The following is a 23,536-nucleotide window of genomic DNA, read 5'->3' on the forward strand; positions in this document are numbered from 1 at the left end:
TTTTGAGTTAGGATCTTTTTGCATTTTGCATTTTCTTTGATTGTTGTGTCCATGTTCCCTATGGAATCTTCTGCACCTGAGATTCTCTCTTCCATCTATTGTATTCTGTTGCAGATGCTTGTGTCTATCGTTCCTGATTTCTTTCCTAGGGTTTCTATCTCCAGAGTTGTCTCCCTTTGGGTTTTCTTTATTGTTTTTTCTTCCATTTTTAGATCCTGGATGGTTTTGTTCAATTCCATCTCTTTTTGGTAGTGTTTGGTAGCGTTTTCCTGTAATTCTATAAGGGATTTTTGTGTTTCCACTTTAAAGTCTTCTATCTCTTTACCTGTGATTTCTAGTATTTCCTTCTTAAAGTCCTCCATCATCATCATGAGAAGTGAATTTAGATCCATGTCTTGCTTTTCTGGTATGATGGTGTATCCAGGACTTGCTATGGTGGGAGAGTTTGATTCTGATGATGCCAAGTAACCTTGGTTTCTGTTGCTTCTGTTCTTATGTTTGCCTCCTGCCATCTGATTATCTCTAGTGCTTGCTGCCCTCAATATATCTGATTGGAGCCTGTCCTTCCTATAATCCCAGTTGATTCAGGACTTCTCAAGAGTCCAGATTTCTCTGTGATTCTTTGATTGTGGGCTCCTGTGAACCTGAGATTCTGGGTGTGTCTGAGTTCTTGGCAGTCAAGCTCCTCTCAGACACTGAAATACTAGTGTGACCCAGCTCCTGTTATCCTGGGATCCTGTTATCCTAACATTCTGGGCATGTTACAGTGTGTGGAAGTAGTGTCTCCTTTGAGTACCATGGAGTTGTCTGGTCTGTTTGAAGCCAAGGTAAACCTGAACTGATTAAAAGGATCCTGAGCCTCTGGTCAGGAAAGGCTCTGGTGTCCTTGTTCCTGCTGTCACAGGCCCATCACTATTGGATTGGTGTTCCACTCACCAGTGATCCTAAGATCGCTTGGGCAGTCAGCTAGGGACCATGGGGGTGTCTGCCGAATCCTCGCCCTAGGTGACCTGGTGCTGGCGCAGACCGGAAGGGATTTGTGCCCCTGGTCAGGCTGGTTCTCTGCTTCCCTAGTGCTGTCTCAGGTCCTGTGCGCGATTGGATTGGAGCAGAAGTTGTGTTCCACTCACCAGTGATCCTAAGATCACTTGGGCAGTCTGCTAGGGACCATGGGGGTGTCCACCGAATCTGAACCCTAGGTGACCCGGTGCTGGTCCATAGCTATAATCTTAAATTATGTACTGTCCGTGCCCCTGGCCTGGAGTGCCGTAAATGTGTACCACTATAATTATGTCCTGGAAACAGCAAGTAGGTCGAAAGCAGCCTTAGATAGATAATTATGCACCATAAATTTTGAAGGCAACATATAGATACTGTTTGATAAGCAATGATGTTGGTAATAGTGTTTGTCTGGGTCAGTTGGAGTCAGTGACTTCATCCCTTGTTAAAGACTTCTCTAAGTACTCCACTACTTCCACACGTGATGCTTTCTGTTCTGTTCAATAAAAGAGACAGGGAAGGCCTTTGTTAGGAACAGACAGAGGGACAGATTCATAAGACAGCCTTCCAGCAGGCACAGATAGGGACTCATACAATGGACAGACAGAGGATGCAATGGGGAGGATGAACTGAGAACTGGGACCTGGGCTCACTCTGCTTTAAAGATGCTCAGGGGAAGAAGGGCTTTTCTTAATGTGACACCAACACACCATTGGTGACTCCGAGTTCATCACAAATGCATTAAATCTGCCAAGTAAGTAGGATTTTTAACACTTCCATGGACAATTTTCGTTAACCATTATTTACAGAGAAAGAGAATGCCAGGAGGGGTGTGGCTAAAATGAAATGTCAAACCTGTAGGACTCCAAGTCAGCAGGTTTTGAACATCTACACATTATTTCTTAGATAATTTAGCCAAGAGTATTTCAGAACGCACCTGATATTATCTTCTGTGTCCTTGTTGCTATTCTTTCATAAAGCATTTTAAGTGTGTGTGTGTGTGTGTGTGTGTGTGTGTGTGTGCGCGCGCGCGCGCTTGAGTTTATGTGTACTACATGTGTGTAGGAACCCAGAGAGGTCAAAAGAAGGTATCAGATCCCCTGAGACAAAACCAATCTTTGTGAAAGAAATTTGAGTTTTATGACCTATGATGTTATATATGAAAACATTGGGGAGCCAAGGAAAAGAAACTCAGAGTCACACGTGAGCCGGGAATTTCTCTGAGGAGTTGATGGTGTCTCCGTCTGTCAGTAGGACTTGCGTGAGGAATTAAAGCTTCATGCTATTGTCAGATGTGACTGCTTCTGTGATGCACAGCTTAACCAAGTGAGCTGTAGGCAAGCGCTGCAGCCCGGTGGGCACTCTCCATTTACCACAGTTTACTCCAGGGAAGCATGACCTTGCCTTGCTACCCACTTCCTGCATGATGAGTTCACCCAGGGATTCAAATCTCTAGCAAGAACACACAGTTAGTGCTTCCTTCTGCAGCACACACACTAAAATTGGAATGATACAGAGAAGATTACATGGCCCCTGTGCAAATTCCTGAAGTATTCCATTTAAAAAACCAAAACCAAAAACCACTCAGCTAGAACTATTCAAAGACTCTCAACATCACAATTACCATGTAATAAAACTTGATTTTATTGATTATATTTTCTGATCATGGACTCAGTATTCATCAAACTTGTCTTTGAAGCAATAGGCATTCATGGCAAGGGCAAGGTTCAGAGCTTAATTCCTGTTCTCTAGGGAAAAGGTCTCCCCAACACTAAATATTCTCAACAAATCTCACATTTAGCCCAGAATAAGGAGAGTGTTATTTTTACAGTTGCTGCCATTCTCTGAGTGACTACTGGAAGAAATACTTTCCATATCTCTATCTCTATCTCTATCTCTATCTCTATCTCTATCTCTATCTCTATCTCTATCTCTATCTCTATCTCTATCTCTCCATCTCCATCTCCATCTCTATCTCTATCTATCTATCTATCTATCTATCTATTTATCTATCTATCTATCTATCCAGGAGAGCATCATCTCCGTGGCCATGGTGACACGTGTGGGTAGAAGCTTGGAATCAATAGTCTAATAGACACATTAACAAGGTTGTCGCCACTCCAGGGTGTCATGGAAGTATGGGCAATGGAGCCCCATGGAATGCAGCTGGGGCTGCAAGACATTACTCTGATGACAGCTCAGCATTCTACCTTCTCTCTGGCAGGCTCTTTAGACCAGAAGATCAAGATGCAAGAGAAAACCAGCACAGAAGCAATGACCACACGCTCTCCTGTTAGCTTCCTAGAACCAGCGGGCAACTGGTCTCAATAGGTAACTGTAGCAAGATATTAGACACTTGGCTCGTTTTTCTGCTTCTTCGTTTACTTTAAAAAAAAATGTAGTCAGCAACATCAACACATTATAGTTTGAAACTGAAATATCCCTCACTTGGAAGAATCAAAGTAAAAAAATATTCCTCCTTTGTTTTTGTTTTTTTGGCAGTTACTTTACTTACAACAAAGCAACTAATGGAGAAAGCCACTCTCAGAGAAGTGGATTGAAGGGCGGGTGCAGAGGTTGTTGTAAAAGCCTTAGATGATGTGAAATCTGACAAAGACTTGAAATATTAGAATCTGTTCAGGAAATCGAAAGAAGGAGAGGATGTGGCCTTTTCCTGCTGGATAAATATTTAGAGGTAAGGCATTAAACATTCACTGTCTCTGAAATCTTAATATATTCTCCATGACCTTTTTTTAATTCTGAGTCTGAATATTTGATATCAGCAACTCTTTTAAAACTAAAGGTCAAACACATACAGATGAGTTATACTCAATTTAACTTGGATATAAAAATAAAACTCATCCAGTTGGTAAATATTTAAAAGTAATATACACTAACAAAATAAGCTAAATATTAAATATGCTACCCTATATTCTATTTTAATTTAAGTTAACATCATATTATGGATATTATTCAGTGTGGTTATCTTTTCTATTCTATACTTGACTGAATTTCTCCTGTTGAACATTTATGTTAGCCCATATTGATTTTCTTCTGGTTTTGGAAACAACACTACAATTTCAGTTTAGACATCTCTGACCATTTCCAGTGGGCATGAACCTCCATTGGAGCTGCTGGCTGAAAGAACATCTGATTTTACATAACACAGCTTAGCAGCCATGGTGAGATAGTGTGTCACTTTAGCCATCTCTGTCCTGTATGAGAAGTACACCTTTTTTCAACTGTCAGCATTACCTTCTAATCTTCCCCACTGTAAGCTGGATGGAGGATGGTACCTCATTGAATTATTTTGTCTCTGGTGACTTAGTATTCTAGTTTCTCTCTCTCTCTCTCTCTCTCTCTCTCTCTCTCTCTCTCTCTCTCTCTCTCTCTCTTCATTTTTTTGGGGGTTTGAATTCCTTAGCCATCCAAATTCCATTGATATGAATATTCATCAATAAAGTGGTCTCCTTTTCTCATTAAGTTGCAAGAGTGTTGCTAACGCTGTAACTACCCATGTTAGAAAACATTTCCCCCTAATTTGAAGGAAATTCCTAGAACAGCAAAATAAGATGAGAAGGATAGCTCAAAATTAATGTTATAAATTGGTATTGAGTGCTGGAGGGATGGCTCAGAGGTTAGAGCACTGGCTGCTCTTGTAGAGGACTGAGACTCACTTCCCAGCACCCACACAGAGGTTCACAATCATCTGTAATTCCAGTTCCAGGGGACCTGATGCCTTCTCCATGTATACTGCATACACATGTTGCAACCAAGTCCAAGCAGAGAAAACACACACACAGATAAAAAAACAAATCTTTAAAGGTTTGGGATTGATATGACCACACACAGTTCAACATACTGTGCCTGTTCCTGGGTACAAATATGACACTGAATGGAAACCATGTGCCCTGGCCACACACAGTGCACCAAGGGAAACACGAAAATCAATAACTAATCAGTGCAACGGTGCCGAGCATGAAACATTTACTTGCTCTGTGGCTCCCCTGAGGAGGTGAGGAGAGTTTCTTGTTCATCTTTGCATACTCTGAACACATAGAACACACATGTACACATGCCCTCTGTTCTAGCATTCTTTTCTGTCTCCAAAACAGGCTGCTTGGCAGAAGATGGAGGCAGAGGGCTGCGTTGGTCTGCTGGAGCTGTCATATTGCTCATACAAACCCTCTGAAATCTGTGTTCTGTTTGGTTCCTGTGATGTAGCATGTTCTTCTGTTTGGCCTCCTGCCAGGTTAACGCATAGACACTGGGATGGTTTGAATATGCTTAGCCTGGGAGTGGCACTATTTGGAGGTGTGATCTTTTTGGAGTAGGTGTGGACTTGTTGAAGTAGGTGTGTCACAGTGAGTATAACCTTTGAGATACTCATCCTAGCCACCTGGAAGCCAGTCTTCTCCTAGCAGCCTTCAGATTAAGATGTAGAACTTTCAGCTGCCTTTGCATCCTGCTTACCTGGATGCTGCCTTGCTCCCACCTTGAATATGTAAGCCAGCCCCAATTAAAATGTCCTTTATAAGAGTTACTTTGGTCATGGTGTCTATTCACAACAGTAAAATCCTTACTAAGACAGACAGACAGGCCAGGCTCAGCTGTTAGCTAACCATCCCACATTCCAGTGACTTGTGTGGCTCATCCAAGACAGTGAAGCAAGGAAAGAGCCAGCAGGCAGATCAGAAACAATGAAAACAAATGCTTGTTTCTAGCAAAATGAAAACTGGAAGTGTCTTCGTTAAATTAAAGTAAGAATAGAAAGTTAAAAATAAAGTATTCGAGCTGGGCGTGGTGGTGCACGCCTTTAATCCCAGCACTTGGGAGGCAGAGGCAGGCGAATTTCTGAGTTTGAGGCCAGCCTGGTCTACAGAGTAAGTTCCAGGACAGCCAGGGCTACACAGAGAAACCCTGTCTCAGGAAAAAAACCATCCAACCAACCAACCAACCAAACAAATATTCATTTAATGTTCTGAAGTTAAAAACCATGCACAGAAGCACAGACACTTCCTCTTCTAACACTGTCTGCTCTTTAAGGTCAGATTTGTTTTTCTTTCATACACACATGAAGTACACATAGAGGTTACATGACACAAATAACAAAGGCAGCTGCATCTTTGCCTAGCATGTATCTGTGAAGGATGGTGCCACTCTGAGAATACAGAGTATGGGCTTAGCTGGCAGCCCATTCATCACTCCCTAGCCAGTCAGATGGGGGATGCTTGCATGTTAGGAGGTGGGCAGTGTAGACTACAGAGAACCATAGCAGGAATGCAGATGGTCTATTTTGGACTTTATCAATACAACCACTACGATTACAGTCTGAATGTTAGTGCCTCTTCCAAATTTTCTGGAGTGTAGTAGTGTTAAACAAAGCAAAACAATGCCTTTGGTGGGTAAATGAAAAGGGCAGAAATCTGGTACGTGAAGTTATAGCCTTGATAAAATAGGCTCCACAGCGGGCCATAGTAGGGTAGGACTATGATCACACCCCTTTGCAAGGCTAAGTCATGAGGATTATACCAACATTTCAACCCCTCAACCCCTTTCAATCCCTCAGCTTTCTGCCACAGGAGGACACTCACAGCAAACCGCAGAACCTTCCAGAATGTAATCTGCTAGGATCTGAATGGGTTGTGGACTTACCAGCAAGCAGAGCACTGAGGAGTATTTGTGGCTGGTCCTGAGAGACATCTCAGTGGGTGAAGATGCAAGAGTGACACGAGCTTGATACCTACACCCCATCCAACACAAGTGCAAAGCTTGCACCAAAACCTTGAGTTTGGTCTTTGAGGTCCCCCTCCATTCTGTCCCCACCCCAGGTTGACACCTGGCACGAGGACAATGTTCTACTTCACTGTATTTTTAACTTTAACTGAACTCATCTAATTATCAAGTTTAGAGCTCAAGAAAGAATGTAATTTGCTCAGAGTGTCTGGAACAAATTACAGTTCAGAGGCTCCCTGAAGGACTCCTGGGGGACTGCTCCCAAGGGGCTTCTGAGAGTGCTTTATTCAGATCACGGGTAACAAAGTAACGCTGAGAGGCAATTACCTTGTGCCTGGGACCCCCAGACAGGAAGACCCTGATTATCTGGACAGGCAAGCTGGGTCTTCATTTTATAAAGGCTTTTTTTTCCTGCCCAAGCTTTTTGTTCTGCCCAGATTTTTTCAAAAGAAAGCTTTTAGAGGCAGATCTTTTGTTGTTGTCTTCTATTTTTTGTTGTTATGTCTTCTATTTTAAGATGTCTTTACCAAGTGGAGATGGACCTAAACTCGGCTCTGCTACTTCAGCTTTTCATTTACTACAAAGTCTCTATAAATCCCAGAAGGTTCTTCCTGCTTACAGTGTGCTCCTTGGAGGATTTTTGGGTGCTTATGATGTTTTGTATGTTACTTGCTAGGTAGAGCCCTTTGCACCTTTGTCGGGTACTTTATGGTATGGAAAACAGTCCAGACAAGTGTTTCAGTTGAACGCTACAGCTACATATAGAAATCACGAAGCTAAGGTACCTCAGAAGCCCAGCCTTTGAGTGATCACAGCCTCTTACTTCCCGCTCTTTATTCATGGGTTCCCGTGGGCGGCAGTATCGCAGAGTAGGCAAAAGTAAGGAAATAAGTAAAGGAGAAATCTGTGGGCAAGGGTGACAAGGAGGGAAGGAAGAGCTTTCTGTATTCTCAGGAGAGGCAACTTCCTGGGGTTACCACTGGGAGAAGCTGGCTGATGATCCACGAGTGCAAAGTGCCATGTCCATGCAAGCTCGGAATGCAAAGTGCCGTGTCTATGCAAGCTCAGAGTGTGATTTTGTTGCTGAGTAGCTGTGTAACCTTGGCAAAAATTTACGGAACTCAGAGATTGTTCCGATGAACTAGTGGTGAGAGGAGGGTTTATCACAGCTACCATTCCTGCAGTGGTACTGTGGGCTCTAAAGACAAGCAAATATTTTAGGCACCTCCCATCACTTGATCAAAACATTCTAGAATAAATATATCTTCCAAGCACAGGTTAGAAAGCCCTAAGACAATCTATAGAACAAGATTTCTTACTATGAGAAGTTCCAGGTGTCTTTAGTAAGTTGTATTAAAAATATCCCCTCTCTCCTCTGCTTTTTTTTTTTTTTTTTTTTTTTTTTGAGACAGGGTTTCTGTATAGCCCTGGAGGTCCTGGAACTCACTCTGTAGACCAGGCTGGCCTCAAACTCAGAAATCCACCTGCCTCTGCCTCCCAACCCTCTCTGCTAATTCTAAGGTTGCCCTCAACATCCTTGAGGCTGGAGGTGAGGGGTGAGGTGGCACTGCAGTACCTGCCTCAGAATCCTGTATTGGCCTTGTTGCTTTTGATAGAATTTATATAGTGAGTTAAATAGCTATTGAAGGGCAAACATGCTGCAGAGCCTCAAGCAAAAAGCATCTATAATCTCATTATTCAATTTACTATCAACTGTAGGGTTTTAAAGTTACTTTATAGCAAGTTTAGAAAATAGCCCTGTATTCCAATGGTATGTAAGGTTTTTTAAAATCACTATCATAATGAATAGATGTTAACATGATTTTCAAGTATGTTCTAAGTGTCAATTGCTAGGACCACAGATTTTCTTCTGCTTGGCCTGTCATTATGTATTATATAAATTAATTTTTTAAAATATTAAATCATTCTTGTATACAGAGGATAAAACCTGCCCGGTCACAGTGTAGATTTTTAAGAGCACGTTGCTGGATATGTTTGGATTAATTTTGTTATGGAGTTTTGCATCTAAGTTCAAAAGCAGTACTGAAGTTTTCTGTGTTCTGTTTTCAGAGATGATAATATGTGGGAACAGGAGCGAGGATTAGGGGTGAGAGGGGACAGAGTCAGATGATGAATCCTGGGGAAATCCGATTGGAGAGCAGCATCTGGCCAGCACATAAGCTTATAGACAATGTTTGAGCCAATCGCAAATCCCTCAGTCCTCTGCCAATCGTGACTCGCCACACCCCTTCCCCATGCTCCAGTGAAAGCCACGCCTGATGAGGTAACTCGGGAGGAGTTGGGGTGGCGGTATCCGGTATATCACCTGTGAGGACTTCCTGCTAAGACTGGGAGGTGGTCTGCACCCTGCCCTCCGTTCCTTTTTTCTGCTTCACCGAAGTGCTGGGAGCCATTTTAGATCTAATGCTTCATGCAGCAGGCAAATGAGGACTCTTGGAGGGGGCGCAGGAGCCTGTGGCACTTTGCTCTCCACCCCTATTCCTTCACAAGGTTGCCATTCACCCCCCCCCCCACACACACACAGTAAAATCCATTAGGATGTGGGCATCTTTATCTTCAAAGAAGTGCTAAAATGAGTCCAAGATAATTTCTTCAGCTTTTCTAAGAAAGAATAAAAGCTACTTCAGCCTTTTGCTGATTCACCTGTGACCCTTGCACGTGAGCAGAGCTATCCACGTGAGGGGGCAATTTTATGATCGATGGATACTAATATCTGCCAGAAGTCCTTTAAGCCACGGAGTGTGTCTGTGTGTTCACTTCAAGCACAAACAGCACTTGAGATCTTTGTTACCGTCTCCTCTGCCAGGACGAAATGTCTGACAGAAACAACGTAAGAGAGTTATTTTGGCTCATGGTTCCAGAGGGTGATTTCGGCAAGGGCGGTTCTATCTATGTTGGCAAAGGATTTGTGGCCGACTTCATCCTAAGGCAGTTAGAGCAGAGAGCAAGGCATACAGGCTAGAAGCAGAAACAGGCTTAATCATCAAATGCTCACTTGTAGTGACTTACTTCTAGCAGTCAGTCTCCATGTCCCAAATTCTGCACACCTTTCCATACAGTGTCTGTGGATGGAGTATTCAGCCATACAACCTTCTGGAGGACATTTCAAGTTACAGTGAGGCTCCATAGTCACATGTCACCTGTCTCACTACATTACGAGTGATGCCCTAAAATCTCTGTGGACACCCTGCTGGCTAGCTGCTTTCTCTATAGCTCACTCTAGAGGACGTCAACCAAGAGTTAGGTTCCTCATATAAAAATGGAACATAATTGTGGATAGCCCATTCCCACTATTCAGTATACTTTCTAAGTCATGTCCAGGTTCTTGACACTAACACTGTAACTGCTATTTGATAGTTACACATCATTGACTGGGAAGTAAAGGGCAGAAAGCTGTGCATGTAATTGCTTTTAGTTTTTCAAGTAATACGATCTGTGGTTGGTTAAATTCAGATATACAGGACCTGTGACCCTGCAGTGCTCTCTACTCTCTAGTGTACTTACACTCGAGGACGGCTCGTCATGCCTTCTAATGTAATCCCTTTAACTAGTTCCACATCACCCAATCTTGTTCCTACAGATAAGCTTTAACTCACCAACTGCTTTCCGCGTCCACGGCCCCCTCACACCCCCTGAACTGACGTTTTTCTCTATACTGCTGTGTACAGCAAGCAGCACTGCCGTGCAGGAAACTGAACAGGTTCAGACAGTTTGTGCCCATACCTGGTCACACCAAGAGGAGTGTGTCAATAAGAAACACCATAGTCGGTTTCATTAGGATTTTGAATTAAAGACAGTGAATAAAGCAGGATGATGACCAAGGTGCTTCACACACTATGGTGCTGAGGTAACTGACTAATCTTAAGCCATACGTCGTTTTTAAAGGTGATTTGGATCCTATTTTGTCCAATATGACAATGAAAGTTTTAGGGAAACTTGAAAATTTTAATCAAGATTTTTTTTTCCTATAAAGATGGTTGATTTTAGAATTTGAACTGTTAATGTACCTCTGTACACTTTACGTAAATATCTGGTAGTGTTATCATGTGTTTAAATGTTATTTATTTAGCATAGACATTAAAAATAGCTTCTGGGGAAAAAAAGAAACACCACAGTCCCCCATCGTGAGAAGAGGTACTTCTATAGTTGGATGTTTCTCATCTAAAATGAAAATGATAGACTAACTTTTAAAAGCCACAGTGCTTGCCATTGCGCTGTCCTTCACTGTCCTTCTCTAGCCTACAATCCCCCCAAAGGCGGGGCACTTTCCACTCTGATTCAAGCTGGCAGTGTACATTCCCGAAGATACAGGAGTATCCTTACTACATAGCAATGCTGTTCTACATGCCTTTTCTTCAAGTCCTTCACAAACTATTCCCATTGAATTTTGTGGTCCTTTAATCCCTGTGCACACACCCTTACATTCATTTGACTGCATGGCCCTCCCAAGTTAATATTAATACATTCAACCAAGATGTGAGCTATTTGAACATGGGTTACTTGTTATCCTAACAGGTGAACCTGCACATTCTGATGCCTCACGAGATTGCAAACAAGTGGTTCCCACATACTAAGGCCCTACACAGATCTCTGGCAACTGCTACACTTAAGTCAAGAATGCTCTTCAACCTCTGTGGCTGCACAGGTCAATTTAAATCTTCGCTACAATATGGAAGCCAGGTAAAACAATGGAAGGTGTATGAGACTATCTTGAATCAGAACAAACATTAGAGTTAGGGGTTACAAAGAAAGTGGGAAGGAACTGGAGAGATGGATGAATGGTGAAGAACACTGGCTGCTCTTCCAGAGGACCTGGGTTTGAGTCTCAGAACACACAATGGCTCACAACCATCTGCAACTCCAGTTCCAGACAATGATGTACTTTCCTGGCCTCCATGGTCACCAAGCAGGCATATGGGTGCATATACATACATACATACATACATACATACATACATACATGAAAAACAGTCATACATATAAAAATGTTTAAAAGGTTTATCTGATAGACTGAAATCAGAAATACCAAGCGGTTTAGACAACCTGATGAGGCGAGGCTGTGAAGCCCGACCCTGACACAGCTGACTATAAAGTGTACTGCCAGAAGGGACAAATGAAGTGCATTTTGGGAAGTCCTTAAGCAGCTTCCCACAGCAAGTGATTTCTTTCAGACGCAGGGCTGGGAAGGAGAGCGGAGAGCAGAAGACACAGGGCAGGTCAGAATTTTATATTTTATATTTCTTCCTTTCTTTCCAACAAGAATACCATGTCTTCAAATCCTACTTAACGTTTTAAAATGTCCAGAGATATACTGTCTTAAAAATAAAGATTTAAAAATATATAACCTAAGAGAAACAAGGTAGGGTACATTTTAGAGTCCCTCTCTGAAAAAATACCACTCTAAACCATAAACACTATACTTACTCTCACAGGTAAACCCCGGATCCATTTAAACATTAAATCAGGGTATGTGGCACACTCTTTCCAGCCTGAGGTACAGTCACAGCTCAGACTTCGAGTCTCTGGTGATGAGACCTCATCAATTCTTAGGACGCACTCTTCACTGCAAATCAAATAGCAGGACTGTGCAAGTTCAAGGCCACACTGACTGCAACTCCCACTTATGCCACGATCCCACCGTCCCACACCTTCATTTTCCCATGTTCTGAGAAGCTACATCTGTTTGGCTATATGTAGTCAACCACAACACTAGACCACCTCTACCGTTACTTTGGTAAATCTACATACAGACTCCTTGCTTCATCCTTACTCAATGTGGACATCTAAAAACAGAAAAAGCCTTAATCTGTCCATATATTTATCTACAAAACATCAGAGTGAAAATATTCAGAGACTCGAGCATCTCAATACTTGTCAAAATGTTTGTGCAGCAGAAAACACAAACTGCAGAGCTTATTTCTGTAACAACTCATCAACTGTAAACTGTATATTTAAGAATTGATTTATTAAACCTGCTAGGCAGCCAAACAAATATTGACATGATGTATCATCACGATATGCTCTCAGTAACAGCTTTTACATTTCAAATGAGTTTTGCCAGAGAACCAGAGATTTATGCTCCAAACTGGCTCTCCATTTGTCTGTCAACCTTGTCTGTTATTTTGTATTCAACAACAAAATCATAACTCTCTGCAAGAAAAATCAGACGAGGCCACAAACCTTTTCAAATGACTGTTACATAAATGAATATTGTCACTGAAATGGAGAATGCAGACAATAACATTTTCAAGGCAAGTAGCTGTTAAGTGTGGGGACTATGGACACCCTAGTCAAATACTGTTGATGAAGCACATATAGTTGCAATTTTCAAAGTTTTCATCTGTTTCTTTGCTTTACAAAGTAGTTGTGATCGGCAGTTAAATTCTGAAACCCAGTTTTGGCCATATTTGTCTTAGTCACTGTTCTATTGCTGTGAACTGACACCATGACTAAACCAACTCTTAAAGGAGAAAGCATTTAATTAGGGGTTGCTTACAGTTTTAAAGGTTTGGTCCATCATCACGGTGGAAAACACGGTGGCAAACACAGTGGCATGCAGAGGCAAGGTGCTGTTGAGTAGTTGAGAGCTACACCCTGACCCACAGGCAGGAGAGTGAAAGGGTGAGAGCATGAGGAAGTGGAGAGAGGCTAGGCCTGGCCTCACAGCACAACCCTGATGACCACAAGGTCATACCTCCTTGTCCTTCTTAAATAGTGCCTGGTGACTAAGCATTTGACTATCTGAGCCTGTGGGGGCCATTCTTATCCAAACCGTTGATATTGGAGTTATAAAACTCATAGTTTGAGACAAACAATTCTATGTTTAATAACTGCTCTGCAAAAAGAGAGAGATGACTAAAAAGTCCTAATTTGGCTTGGAAGCAGAGGCTTCTCATTCTCAGGACATGGGTTTCCTGGACTCAGATAGGGAAGTGAAGTTAGGGATGTATAAGACCATATACGGCACACCAGAGGGCTAAAGAACCTCTGATGCTAGGTACGGCTGCAGAATTAAACCATGACGATAGCAGTCATGGCTGTCCATGCACAAACACCAGTCCAGGAAGGCCTCTTGTACAGATGGTAGATTCTGAGTGAGCAGAGCCTAGGTTAGTAAAAATCCAGACAGGTACTGCCACTGTTCTTGCACTTTGTGTTTAGAGGCAGTCTTGCTGCACAGCCCAGGCTCCCCTTGTCTTGCAGTCCTACCGCTGGGGCCTCCAGACTCTATACATTCCATCCGTACTACACTATGTATTCAAAGGGTTTCCATTTATTACTATACATTTCCAGAATGCTGAGGAACTTGCTTCATTTTTTTTAAATGTATAATTCAATACAAACTAGTACTTTGCAGAAAGTAGACACAAAGATTTCTCAAGATTATATGGAGCCTCAAAGGCAAAGCCTGGCTCAAAAGCCAAGGCACGTTCTTACTAATCTTTCCAGTGAGTGAAAACCTAGCATCCATTCACCAAGTTATGTTATACTATTCTTCACACTTACAGTTCAGCTGATGTTTACAATTTTTTTTTTTCAAAATTTATGTGTGCATAAGTGTTGTTTGCAAGTGTGTGGACAGAGGCCAGAAGAGGGTAATGGATCTCATGGAACTGGAGTTACAGATGGGTGTGAGCAGATGTTACAGATGTGGGTTTTGGGGACAAAGCCTTGTTCTCTGCAAGACCAGGAGGCACTCTTAACCACTGAGCCATCTGTACAGCCCTAGTTTAACAGATTGTAGACAACTATGCACAGAATTTTACCGAGCTTTATAAATAGCCTTGAGTACAGTAAGAACCTAGAATTGCTCCTTTACAGTGTATCGTTGCTTCCAATCTACAAATGTTTACCCAAATGTCTCTTCCAATCTACAAATGTTTGCCCAAATGTCTCTCGGGCAAAGACATATAGTAGCTTCAAATGTTCTTACATTTGTGTGTGTATATAAATGTGTATGTGTCACAGTGTGAATGTGGAGGTCACTTCTCTCCTTCCACCATGCAGGTCCCAGGGACAGGTTACAAGAACTCAGGTTATTGTAAGGGAACACCTTTATTGGCTGCGCCAACTGCTTTGGACTTATTTATATACATCTTCTTCAAATAGCAACCAAACCTAAGAATTAAAGCATCCAAAACCCACTGACTTGGATTGTAGAGTTTCCCACAAGTGACCAAATGTCAGTATCTTTTATCTTTGTGGAATGCCCAAGATTCCAGGGTACTTTGATCTTCACCTGCTGCAATCCTGCTCTCAAAGGTGGAAAGGCTGTCATGGTGCTAGCACTCAAGCAGCACATGCAGCCCCCAGACCTGCTTACCGAGGTCCTCATGCATGAGCGAGAACCTGGGGGATGACTTCAGAAGTCAGTAGTTCTAATTTCTCAACTTCATTCTGGACACCACCTGGGGCAAAGACCACCAAAGGTTCTCCTCTTCCATATAAAGGATTGACATTTAGAAATATACATTTCTTTTTCATGACTTTTATCTCTGCATTTATAAAAATAGTATTAATAATCTGGCTCAATAGGTATGCTGGCTAGTATGTCTTATAGTAAAATAAAGGTAGCCATGATTTACAGTGTTAACAAAATGTATTTTCCTAAGGTACTATAGACATTTAAATTAAATATCATGCCTAAAACGTTCTCCACAAAGAACTTATAGATTGGTTTTATTTAATAACAAATTATCTAGTTTTTGAGTAAAATATTTTCAAGATTATGTATTTTCAAATGATTAGGTAAATCATTTCATATTGTAGGACTGTATAAACATTACTAACAAGCAGAATTTTGTGTAAAGGCAGGATGGAAGAAATTTAATAGTAAGCAAAATTAGGTAGCAAATATTTTTAAATGTCTGGTTAACCAAAACCTAATATTATATGGAATAAAGTCTCTGGGCACTAGACATAAACATAAAAACCCAGCAAACATGAGGTGCGTATTGCTACATAATTCTGAACCCCAGAACGTGCTCCGCAAACCTGTGGACAATGACAATTCCTTTATCTACTAAGATAGCCCTTCGGATGCCAACCCTTAACTATCTTACAAGCGCCCCATCTCCAAATCAACTAAGGCCCTATAATAGGGACTATGAGACACAAGATAAAAACTAGTCCTGAAGACATTATTTATGAATTCAGTAAATATTTATTGAGAACTTGTATCTCTAGCTCTAAGGAGCATGTGACAGACCCCTTACCTCCAAAGAGCTCACCCACTAAAGCAGAGCTGCCTGGCTCTCACTCTGTCAGTATCAGCACTCAATTCATCCTGAAACATGTGCCAGACATGGACTTTCTGTGTAAAAGCAAATGGTTATTGTAGGAGGGGACTGGCTCACATCTGGGTGTCTGCTAAGGTTAGAGGATGACTCCAGGGAGTTGGTAATCTCCTTCATTCTGAGGGAGAAGGGCACTGGGCACAGGGTCCCAGCTCGGAAGCCTTATGTAAATCTTATAGATTGCTACATTGAGTTTTGATGCCCATGCAGATACTTCCTGACCCTGTGCCCAGTACTCTCCTCCCTTCCACACTTTTCCACCCCTGCTGCAGCTTTGTTCTCTGACCTCTGCCTTTGGACACTGCCAGCCTCCGGTTCCTCCTCACTTCCTCTGTTCTTCTGGGAAGCGCCTGGCTATCTTTGCTTCCCTGGTTCTTTATCCACCTGTGACTAATAGTAACAGCTTCTTTAAAGTTCCCTCTTCATTAAGGACACCCATCAATGCTTCAGGTCATCTCTGAAACAATACTTTTGGACGCTGCTCAAAAACAGAATCCTCAAAAAGACTGGTTTAAGGATTTCTGTCCTAAAGATTTATTATTTATCGAGGAATTCATAATATAGCTAAGGATACTTCTATGGTACTGTCAGTTCCCACCATGACATACTGGATTTCATATGATCTCTACTATCAAAGCTATTTGACATACAATAACAACTTATAATGGTTAGATCCTACAACATTTGGTTTTGTATAAATTTAACTGTTCATTCAAATACCTATAAGTTCATCACAAATTATATAATTTAAAAATCTAACTAGGAGATGCTGTCAAGCCAAATACCTCTATGATCAATTATCCTTTTAAATTTCAAAATTAAAAACTACATCCAATTCTGTGAATTTTAATTTCCAAATGCTCCTGAAGAGTTAGGACTCATCCTCCCGTTTTGCTGCTTTTGTTTTAAAGCTTGGTCCATTTGACACAGAGGTACTCTCTTCTCCTGATGAGGCAGCAGTCACCACAGTGTGACCTGTGGTGTCGTACCCTCCACTCAAAGGCATTCTCTCTTTCCATGAACAAAATGAACAGGAAGGGACAAGCGCCCACATTCCCTGTTCTGTTGGCTCTTGGTGTTTTCAGTGTATTGCGAATGCCTGATTTCAATTGTGCAGCAACAACAAATACCAGTATTTATTCTGAAAGGCTGTGTGTTCCAACAAGTATATATTAGCAGCTTCCAACTCGGTCTCTAGGAATGATTCGCAGCTCTGAGCCGTGCTTCAGAAAAACATTCCCTACACAAACAAACAAAACATGAAGTCAGGTATCTAAAGAGGAAAAATAGCATTGTCACCCAGCAAATGATGCATTAAAGGCAGGATGTCCTGGTTTCATCACGGATAGTGGCCATTCTAAGCTCTGTCCCCCACTTCTCTTCGATCCTCACAGATCAACAAATGACTAAATGGTAAGGCACACCAGCCACTGGCATGCTAGAAAATGCAGTAAGTAACAATGGTGCCACCACTAGGAAAACAGTCTATACAAGGGCAGAGGAGGCCACTGAGATATTCTGATACTCGGGCTTGATCGCCTGATATTATAATCAAGCTCAATGATGCACATAACTCAGTTTAGAAAGTGACCTAAAGGGCAGCATGTGAGAGTAAGCAAGAATTCAAATTAATATAAGCTAACAAAAACTTCAGGAATCAAAAAAATAAAACCATCTACTCCCAGATCGCACAGGATTAGTAATACAGTGCCGCACAATTTTACACAATAAAACTTTCACTTTAAACTATATACTCGAGATGATTGATGGCGGTAACAAAAGTCGGCAACTGGAAATCACTCTTCGTTGGCTAGATTTGTGATTTTTTTGTGGCCTATAATTTTTATAAATCAAAAATTTCCAAATACAATTGTTTAGAAGCCAAGTATTGTTCAAGAATAAGGCTACATTATATTAAATAGCACATCTTCAAAGTGTAACAGTTAGAATAGCAGTCCAACGAAGGCATCTGGAGAGCTGCAGCCTTCCCACAGTTTAAGAGCACCTTTACTAATGTTAGGCACATTTATGCCCCCCCCCCCCGGCCCCCAGCAGGCCAGGGCACCAGCATTTCACAATGAGTTATGTTCACACAGCTCCCCCATGAGAACAGCCTTTGAGATGTCAGTGGCTGTAGCTGTTCAAAGGAATGGTGGATGGTGGCTAGCACTCTTTTTGGAACTTTCTGGATGCTAACCATAAAATATCCAGACTTGAAGCAATTCACCGACTATCTCAAAATCAAGAGGAAGGGTAATCAGTACCTGGCAACAGCCTTACCTTCAGACGTTTTTGTTATACACATTAATTGAACATTTTCAATTCCTAAACCATTATTAATCAGGCTTGCATTTCCTTGTAGTGGAAACCATAGAACATTAACATATATAGATGAAACCAATTATCAGTGAGTTAACAAGGAGACTGCCACACAAGCTTTATACAGCTGTGTCTTCTGAAAAGTCCTATCTAGTTGAAATGAAAAAAATATTTCGTTTCAATGGGCACACAAGCAGACACTCACCAGCAGTCTGTGCAGGATTTATTCCTATTCCATCTGAAAAATAAATTTTAAATCATGTAAATTACTCCTAAAGGAAAAACAGTTTAACAGTAACAAGAGATTTGCCAGAATATTGTAGCTATGGGCACAGGCAAAGGCTGAGCAACTTCATTAACAGAACCAGACAACAATCTCTTAGGTGAGTCGCCTGTGTGATGACCCCCCCCCCCTTCCCGCCCCAGTACATGTTCATAAGCACCACAGGAGGAGATAAAAGATACAGCAGATTTAGCAGAGCCACTGTATCTGGCACAAAATCCAGACTGATGGCACCTAAGCTCTGAGGTAGCCTTTTGTCACTTTTGTCACTGGCTGTTAGCTGAGGTTTTGGAGGTTATTCTTTTGAAGGATTCTCAGAACTTTTTCATAACTTAGGCTGGGGACACGCCTGGCAAACCAAGAAGTCTCAGATGACCGAAAATTGTTCAGGTGATGGGTCTATTAAGACAATTCCTTGAATCAGATAAGTTTTGGTGTGAAAATTAACTTGGTAAAGGTGCCTTTTGTGGAATAATGAAAGAGCTTCTAGGAAGCTGTCAGTGCTCAGTTCTTCAGAGGCTGATCCCCTGCGCTTGAAACATCTGAGGACGCAGGGACTCCTTTCCTCCATCGATTGCTCACTGACAATAAGATCCTAGGTGCAATGACTCAACTCTCTATAGAAGACAGTGTGTTTAATCCCATTTAACCCGTGTAGTGTCATTTCTTGCTGGAGAAACAAACACTTTATGGAGATATTTCTGCTGCGGGGTGGCAGACAATCTCCAAGATGAGAGAGGCCACAGGTCATTTTGTTCATGTCCTAGTGACACTTGGAATGTTTTAAAATTTTCCACTAGAAAATCTGTAACTTTCCAGGAAGTTGGCCACTCTTCAATGTGACAACATGCAGAAGCAGAGATCCAGAATACACTAGGGGACTGGGGATTCAACTCACAATGTCCCCAAAGTTTAAGGTTTAAGGTGACTCCTTACCATTAGTAATAATTGCACTTGTAGCTGCAGGAACTTTAAACTAAAAGGGAGAAAAAAAAAAACCGTGTCAATATACTCACAAGGAAACATGAAAGACTGAGTGAGACTGCAGCCCCTATCATCACTCTATAAGTCTGTAATCTACAGCCTGCAGCACAAGGGACACCAGCAGAGGAGGGTTACCAGAGTACAGAGCATAGTGTTAGAGCCTGGGTTAGACACAGCTTGGGTTTGCACCCAGCACAGGCGCTGGGGCGGAGGAGGAAGAAGAAACGAACTGAGGGATTTGCTCTATGCCATGCAGGTGACTAACACTGCCACTAAATCAGAAAGTTTAAGAATCCCAAATCACACTTTGGTACCACTGGCCCAGATCAACCTACACTTCCAAGTGCTGTACCTAGAGTTGCTTCATAAACAATTCTGATAATTTCAGGTAGAAAACTCTCATTTCTTAAAAAGAAAAAAACAACATGTTTAAAAAAAAACTAGACATTTTTCAAAACAAATTTTTATCAAAAATACACATACATACTTAGTATATCCAATTCAAGTGAATATAATGATTAGCTCTTAGAAAAAAAACTTGTTACATTCACTACAAAAAAAAAAAAAACCTCTACACTTTTCATCTGCTGCATTAAACAGGTGTGTCAACTTATTTATTCAACTTCTTGTTTTCTTCTTGTTTATTAACTTTTCCTAGGCTTGTGACTCCTTTAGCATGAGCCCAGTAAGGAACTTCAGGAAAATGAGGGAGGGAGGGGAAGGGTGCAGCACATGCAAATACACAAGAGATAAAAGCCAGAAACATGCTAACTGCATCCATAAGCCACTGTTAGAACCCACACTTACTTCTTCTGCTGCAAACTTCAGCACTGCTGTGAACGGTGTACTTTCAGGAACACTGAGACTGCAACAAGAAGAGAATTTCACACAGTTCATTTCACTGCAGATGGGGAACATCTGTTTGGGGCTGTAAAGGATGTCTGTTTTCAAGGCAGCATTCTGTGCACTGACGTTGAAAAAATGCTAGGGAAGCAGAGTCCAAGCAAGGAACCACAGCTCTGCGAAAACCAACGCCCTGCAAGCAGAGCTCCGCCTTCTCTTTCTTTTCATGTTTCCGTTTGCTTATTGTATGTGGTGTGTATGTGCCTGCGTCTATGTGTGTACACATGAGCTAGGAATGTGGGCGCTAGGAATTGAACCTGAGTTCTTTGCAAAAGAAGCTGTGCTCTTAACAAACCACCAAGCCTGGCTGGTGAGATGGCTCAGTGGTTAAGAGCACTGACTGCTCTTCCAAATGTCCTGCGTTCAAATCTCAGCATCCACATGGTGGCTGACAACCATCTGACACCCTCTTCTGACACCCTCTTCTGGAGTGTCTGAAGACGGCTACAGTGTACTTACATGTAATAAATAAATAAACCACCAAGTCATGGCTCCACCCAGGTTGGGTAAAAGTGCAAACCATGGGCAGACAGACACTTAGATGGATTTTTCTCTCTCTTCTTAAAGACACTGTGTCTTTAAGAAGTAGCCTCCAACCCAGAGAATTAGCTTGCCTTTGCCTCACAAATGCCGAGATTATAGGTATGCTAGTTTGCCCAGGGGGAGATCTGTCAGCAAGGCCAACTTCTCCATAGCCACGGTCTATTTTATTGCCTCTCATCTAAGGTTTTAAAATAAAAATGTTAAAGGCGGCATTGAGTACAAAAATCAGACACCTCTCAAGCAGAGAAAACTTTTCTACTTGTCATCACATAACCCATCAATGTCTTAATATTAACTACGGTCATAGAACATTTGTAGGGCTAAGCCTGGATTCCTCTTCAATAGTCTCAGAAGTGCAGATTAATTTTTTGTGCTAGCATTTTTCCTTCCAAATGTTACTTGATAACCTTAATCCCGAGGAGAACAAAACAGGTGGACTGTAGAAAGGGGCTTTCCCAACAGGAGCTATGTGCTTTATGGTAAAGGTATGGGAGATGTTTATGGGGATGCCATGAAAATGAGAGAAGTCCCATCTGATTTCCTTTGACTGGTGGGAAAAGGAGCTGTGGAAATTTTGAAATAAGACAAAATTACTTTCTGAGGATAGGAAAATGAGAAAATTTGGGGGGAGCACAGTAGAGTGCCAGTTATGAGGGTTTCACATAAAACCCATCAGCACTATTTGTAATTTCCTCAGGATCAGAGTTAAGTGCAGAGAACACAAATCTGGTGTTTCAGCAAGCAAAATACTCCAAGCAAGAGAGCTGGCTAGCAGATTCCCGGAAGTTAGCAAGGGAAAGATCTAAAAAGCTAGACCACAGACTTTCATCTGCACACGAAACGGCACTAGGGAGGCAAAAGTGACAGAAAACTTTTAACGATTAAAAGAGCTATTGTTGAAGGCATACTGCGGTATATCATCCAGAGGAAGAGAACCGAGCCATCTGAAGACAACAGTTTCAAGAACGAGCCCTTACTGGAGAGGTGAGGGATACGGAGACCATTTTAGACATGGAAGAATAAGGGAACCACAGGCCACGAAGCTGAATGAATCACAGGTGGAAAGCTTCAGAAAACGATGACAGCTCCTCTCAGCTCAGTTAGCTAAGGCCTTGGTGCCACCAAACGAGTCATGAATGAAATCTATGGAAACCCTGGTCTGTCGCCAGCTAGCATAGGTCTTCCAGCTGCAGGAGCTCAAAGGGGATCAACTTAAAAATCATAATAGGATGGAGCATTGGGTAACCCGTGTTAGCCATCAACCGAACTGCTGAAGCATAAGGAAGGGCCCAACAAGGACGAAAGGTCCTACACCCCCATCTCCCAATCCCGCTAAGCACGTTTTAAATAAAGATCCAAGTGTGTGTGACTCGGGGTTCAGCACCAAGGAACCCAGTCGCTGTGTCTATACACAAATACACAACTAAACAAATAACTGAAGTGAGGAGTGTTAGGGTCGGACCTGTCAAAAGTCCCGACTTGGGAAGTCCTCCCAAACTTCCGGTAACAGCTGGCCCAGGTAAAGACCTTTAAATCAAGTAAAAGGGCTCCATCCTCGTCCAACCTTCTCCCCGTGGCAACCTGCCCACCCAGCGCGTTGCGAGGGGGCGCTGGCTTTCAGCAGAAATGCTGCAGCCCCTCCTCCTGTCCCCTTCTGTCCCCGCCAGGCCCGGCCAGCTCCAGCCCTGCCTGTCACTCACACTTTGTACGGCAGCCGCGGGTCCGACGTCAACGTGATTTTAAAGGACACCTTCGACCTGCCGGAGAGAAGGAGAAGGCATTACGGTCGGGTCCGGCCACGGGGTGAAGGCCGGGACACGGGGACGGATACTTACATGGTGGAACCGCCTGACACACACCGCGCCCAGCCGCCCGCCGCGCTTCCTTGATGGCCGGCAGGGGGGGACCTTCGCGGCCCACGTCGCCCTCCAGCGCGGCTATCCACAGCGCGCCTGAAAATTGTGCCGGAGCTCACAGGCTGCAGAAGGCCGACAGCCCACAGTTAGACATTTCCTTCTGAGTGTGCATGGATTAAAATGATGTGTATATGGTAGATAGAGACTATGTTTCTACTTTTGGTAGTTTATTGACACATTTTTAGTCAGGCAGTATAATGGATGTCAAACAGAGTGGCCGCTAGGTCCCCACTGGCTGGTTATGGCGGAAGTAGGGACTGAGTCGAAGCCGGACGTGGCGGCGGAACTGGGGGCGGGACTCGAGATCCGGGCGGATGAGGAAGCGTTGCTGAGTTGCTAAGCAACCTAACAGCCTGTACAGATAGATTCTAGAGAAGCTGGACTTGATTGCCTTAATTAACAGCATTCTTTGATCTTGCTAGCATTTCTGTTAATACGATTTACATACGTATTAACCTTATAGTTTTCTTCACATACTTCACACTTCACTACAGACTTTTTAATAATTTCAAAAGTTATCACGATAGAATTATGTT

The 23,536-nt window shown here is 42.4% G+C and overlaps 1 protein-coding gene and 1 pseudogene across 1 annotated transcript; one reads left to right on the forward strand and one right to left on the reverse strand.

Moving 5' to 3' along the window:
• Positions 1–2,471: 2,471 nt before the first annotated feature.
• Positions 2,472–2,564, forward strand: LOC115063866 (annotated as a pseudogene).
• A 10,138-nt stretch (positions 2,565–12,702) lies between these two features.
• Positions 12,703–22,973, reverse strand: Ufm1 (ubiquitin fold modifier 1). The gene is made up of 6 exons (XM_021196456.2): positions 22,920–22,973; positions 22,785–22,841; positions 20,446–20,503; positions 19,591–19,630; positions 18,577–18,609; positions 12,703–17,292 (listed from the first exon to the last, which is right to left on the reverse strand). Coding segments are annotated over exons 1-6 (258 nt in total). The 5' UTR covers positions 22,922–22,973; the 3' UTR covers positions 12,703–17,224.
• Between the last annotated feature and the right edge of the window lie 563 nt (positions 22,974–23,536).

This window comes from Mus pahari, chromosome 4, assembly GCF_900095145.1.
Source record: "Mus pahari chromosome 4, PAHARI_EIJ_v1.1, whole genome shotgun sequence".
Lineage (NCBI taxonomy): Eukaryota > Metazoa > Chordata > Mammalia > Rodentia > Muridae > Mus > Mus pahari.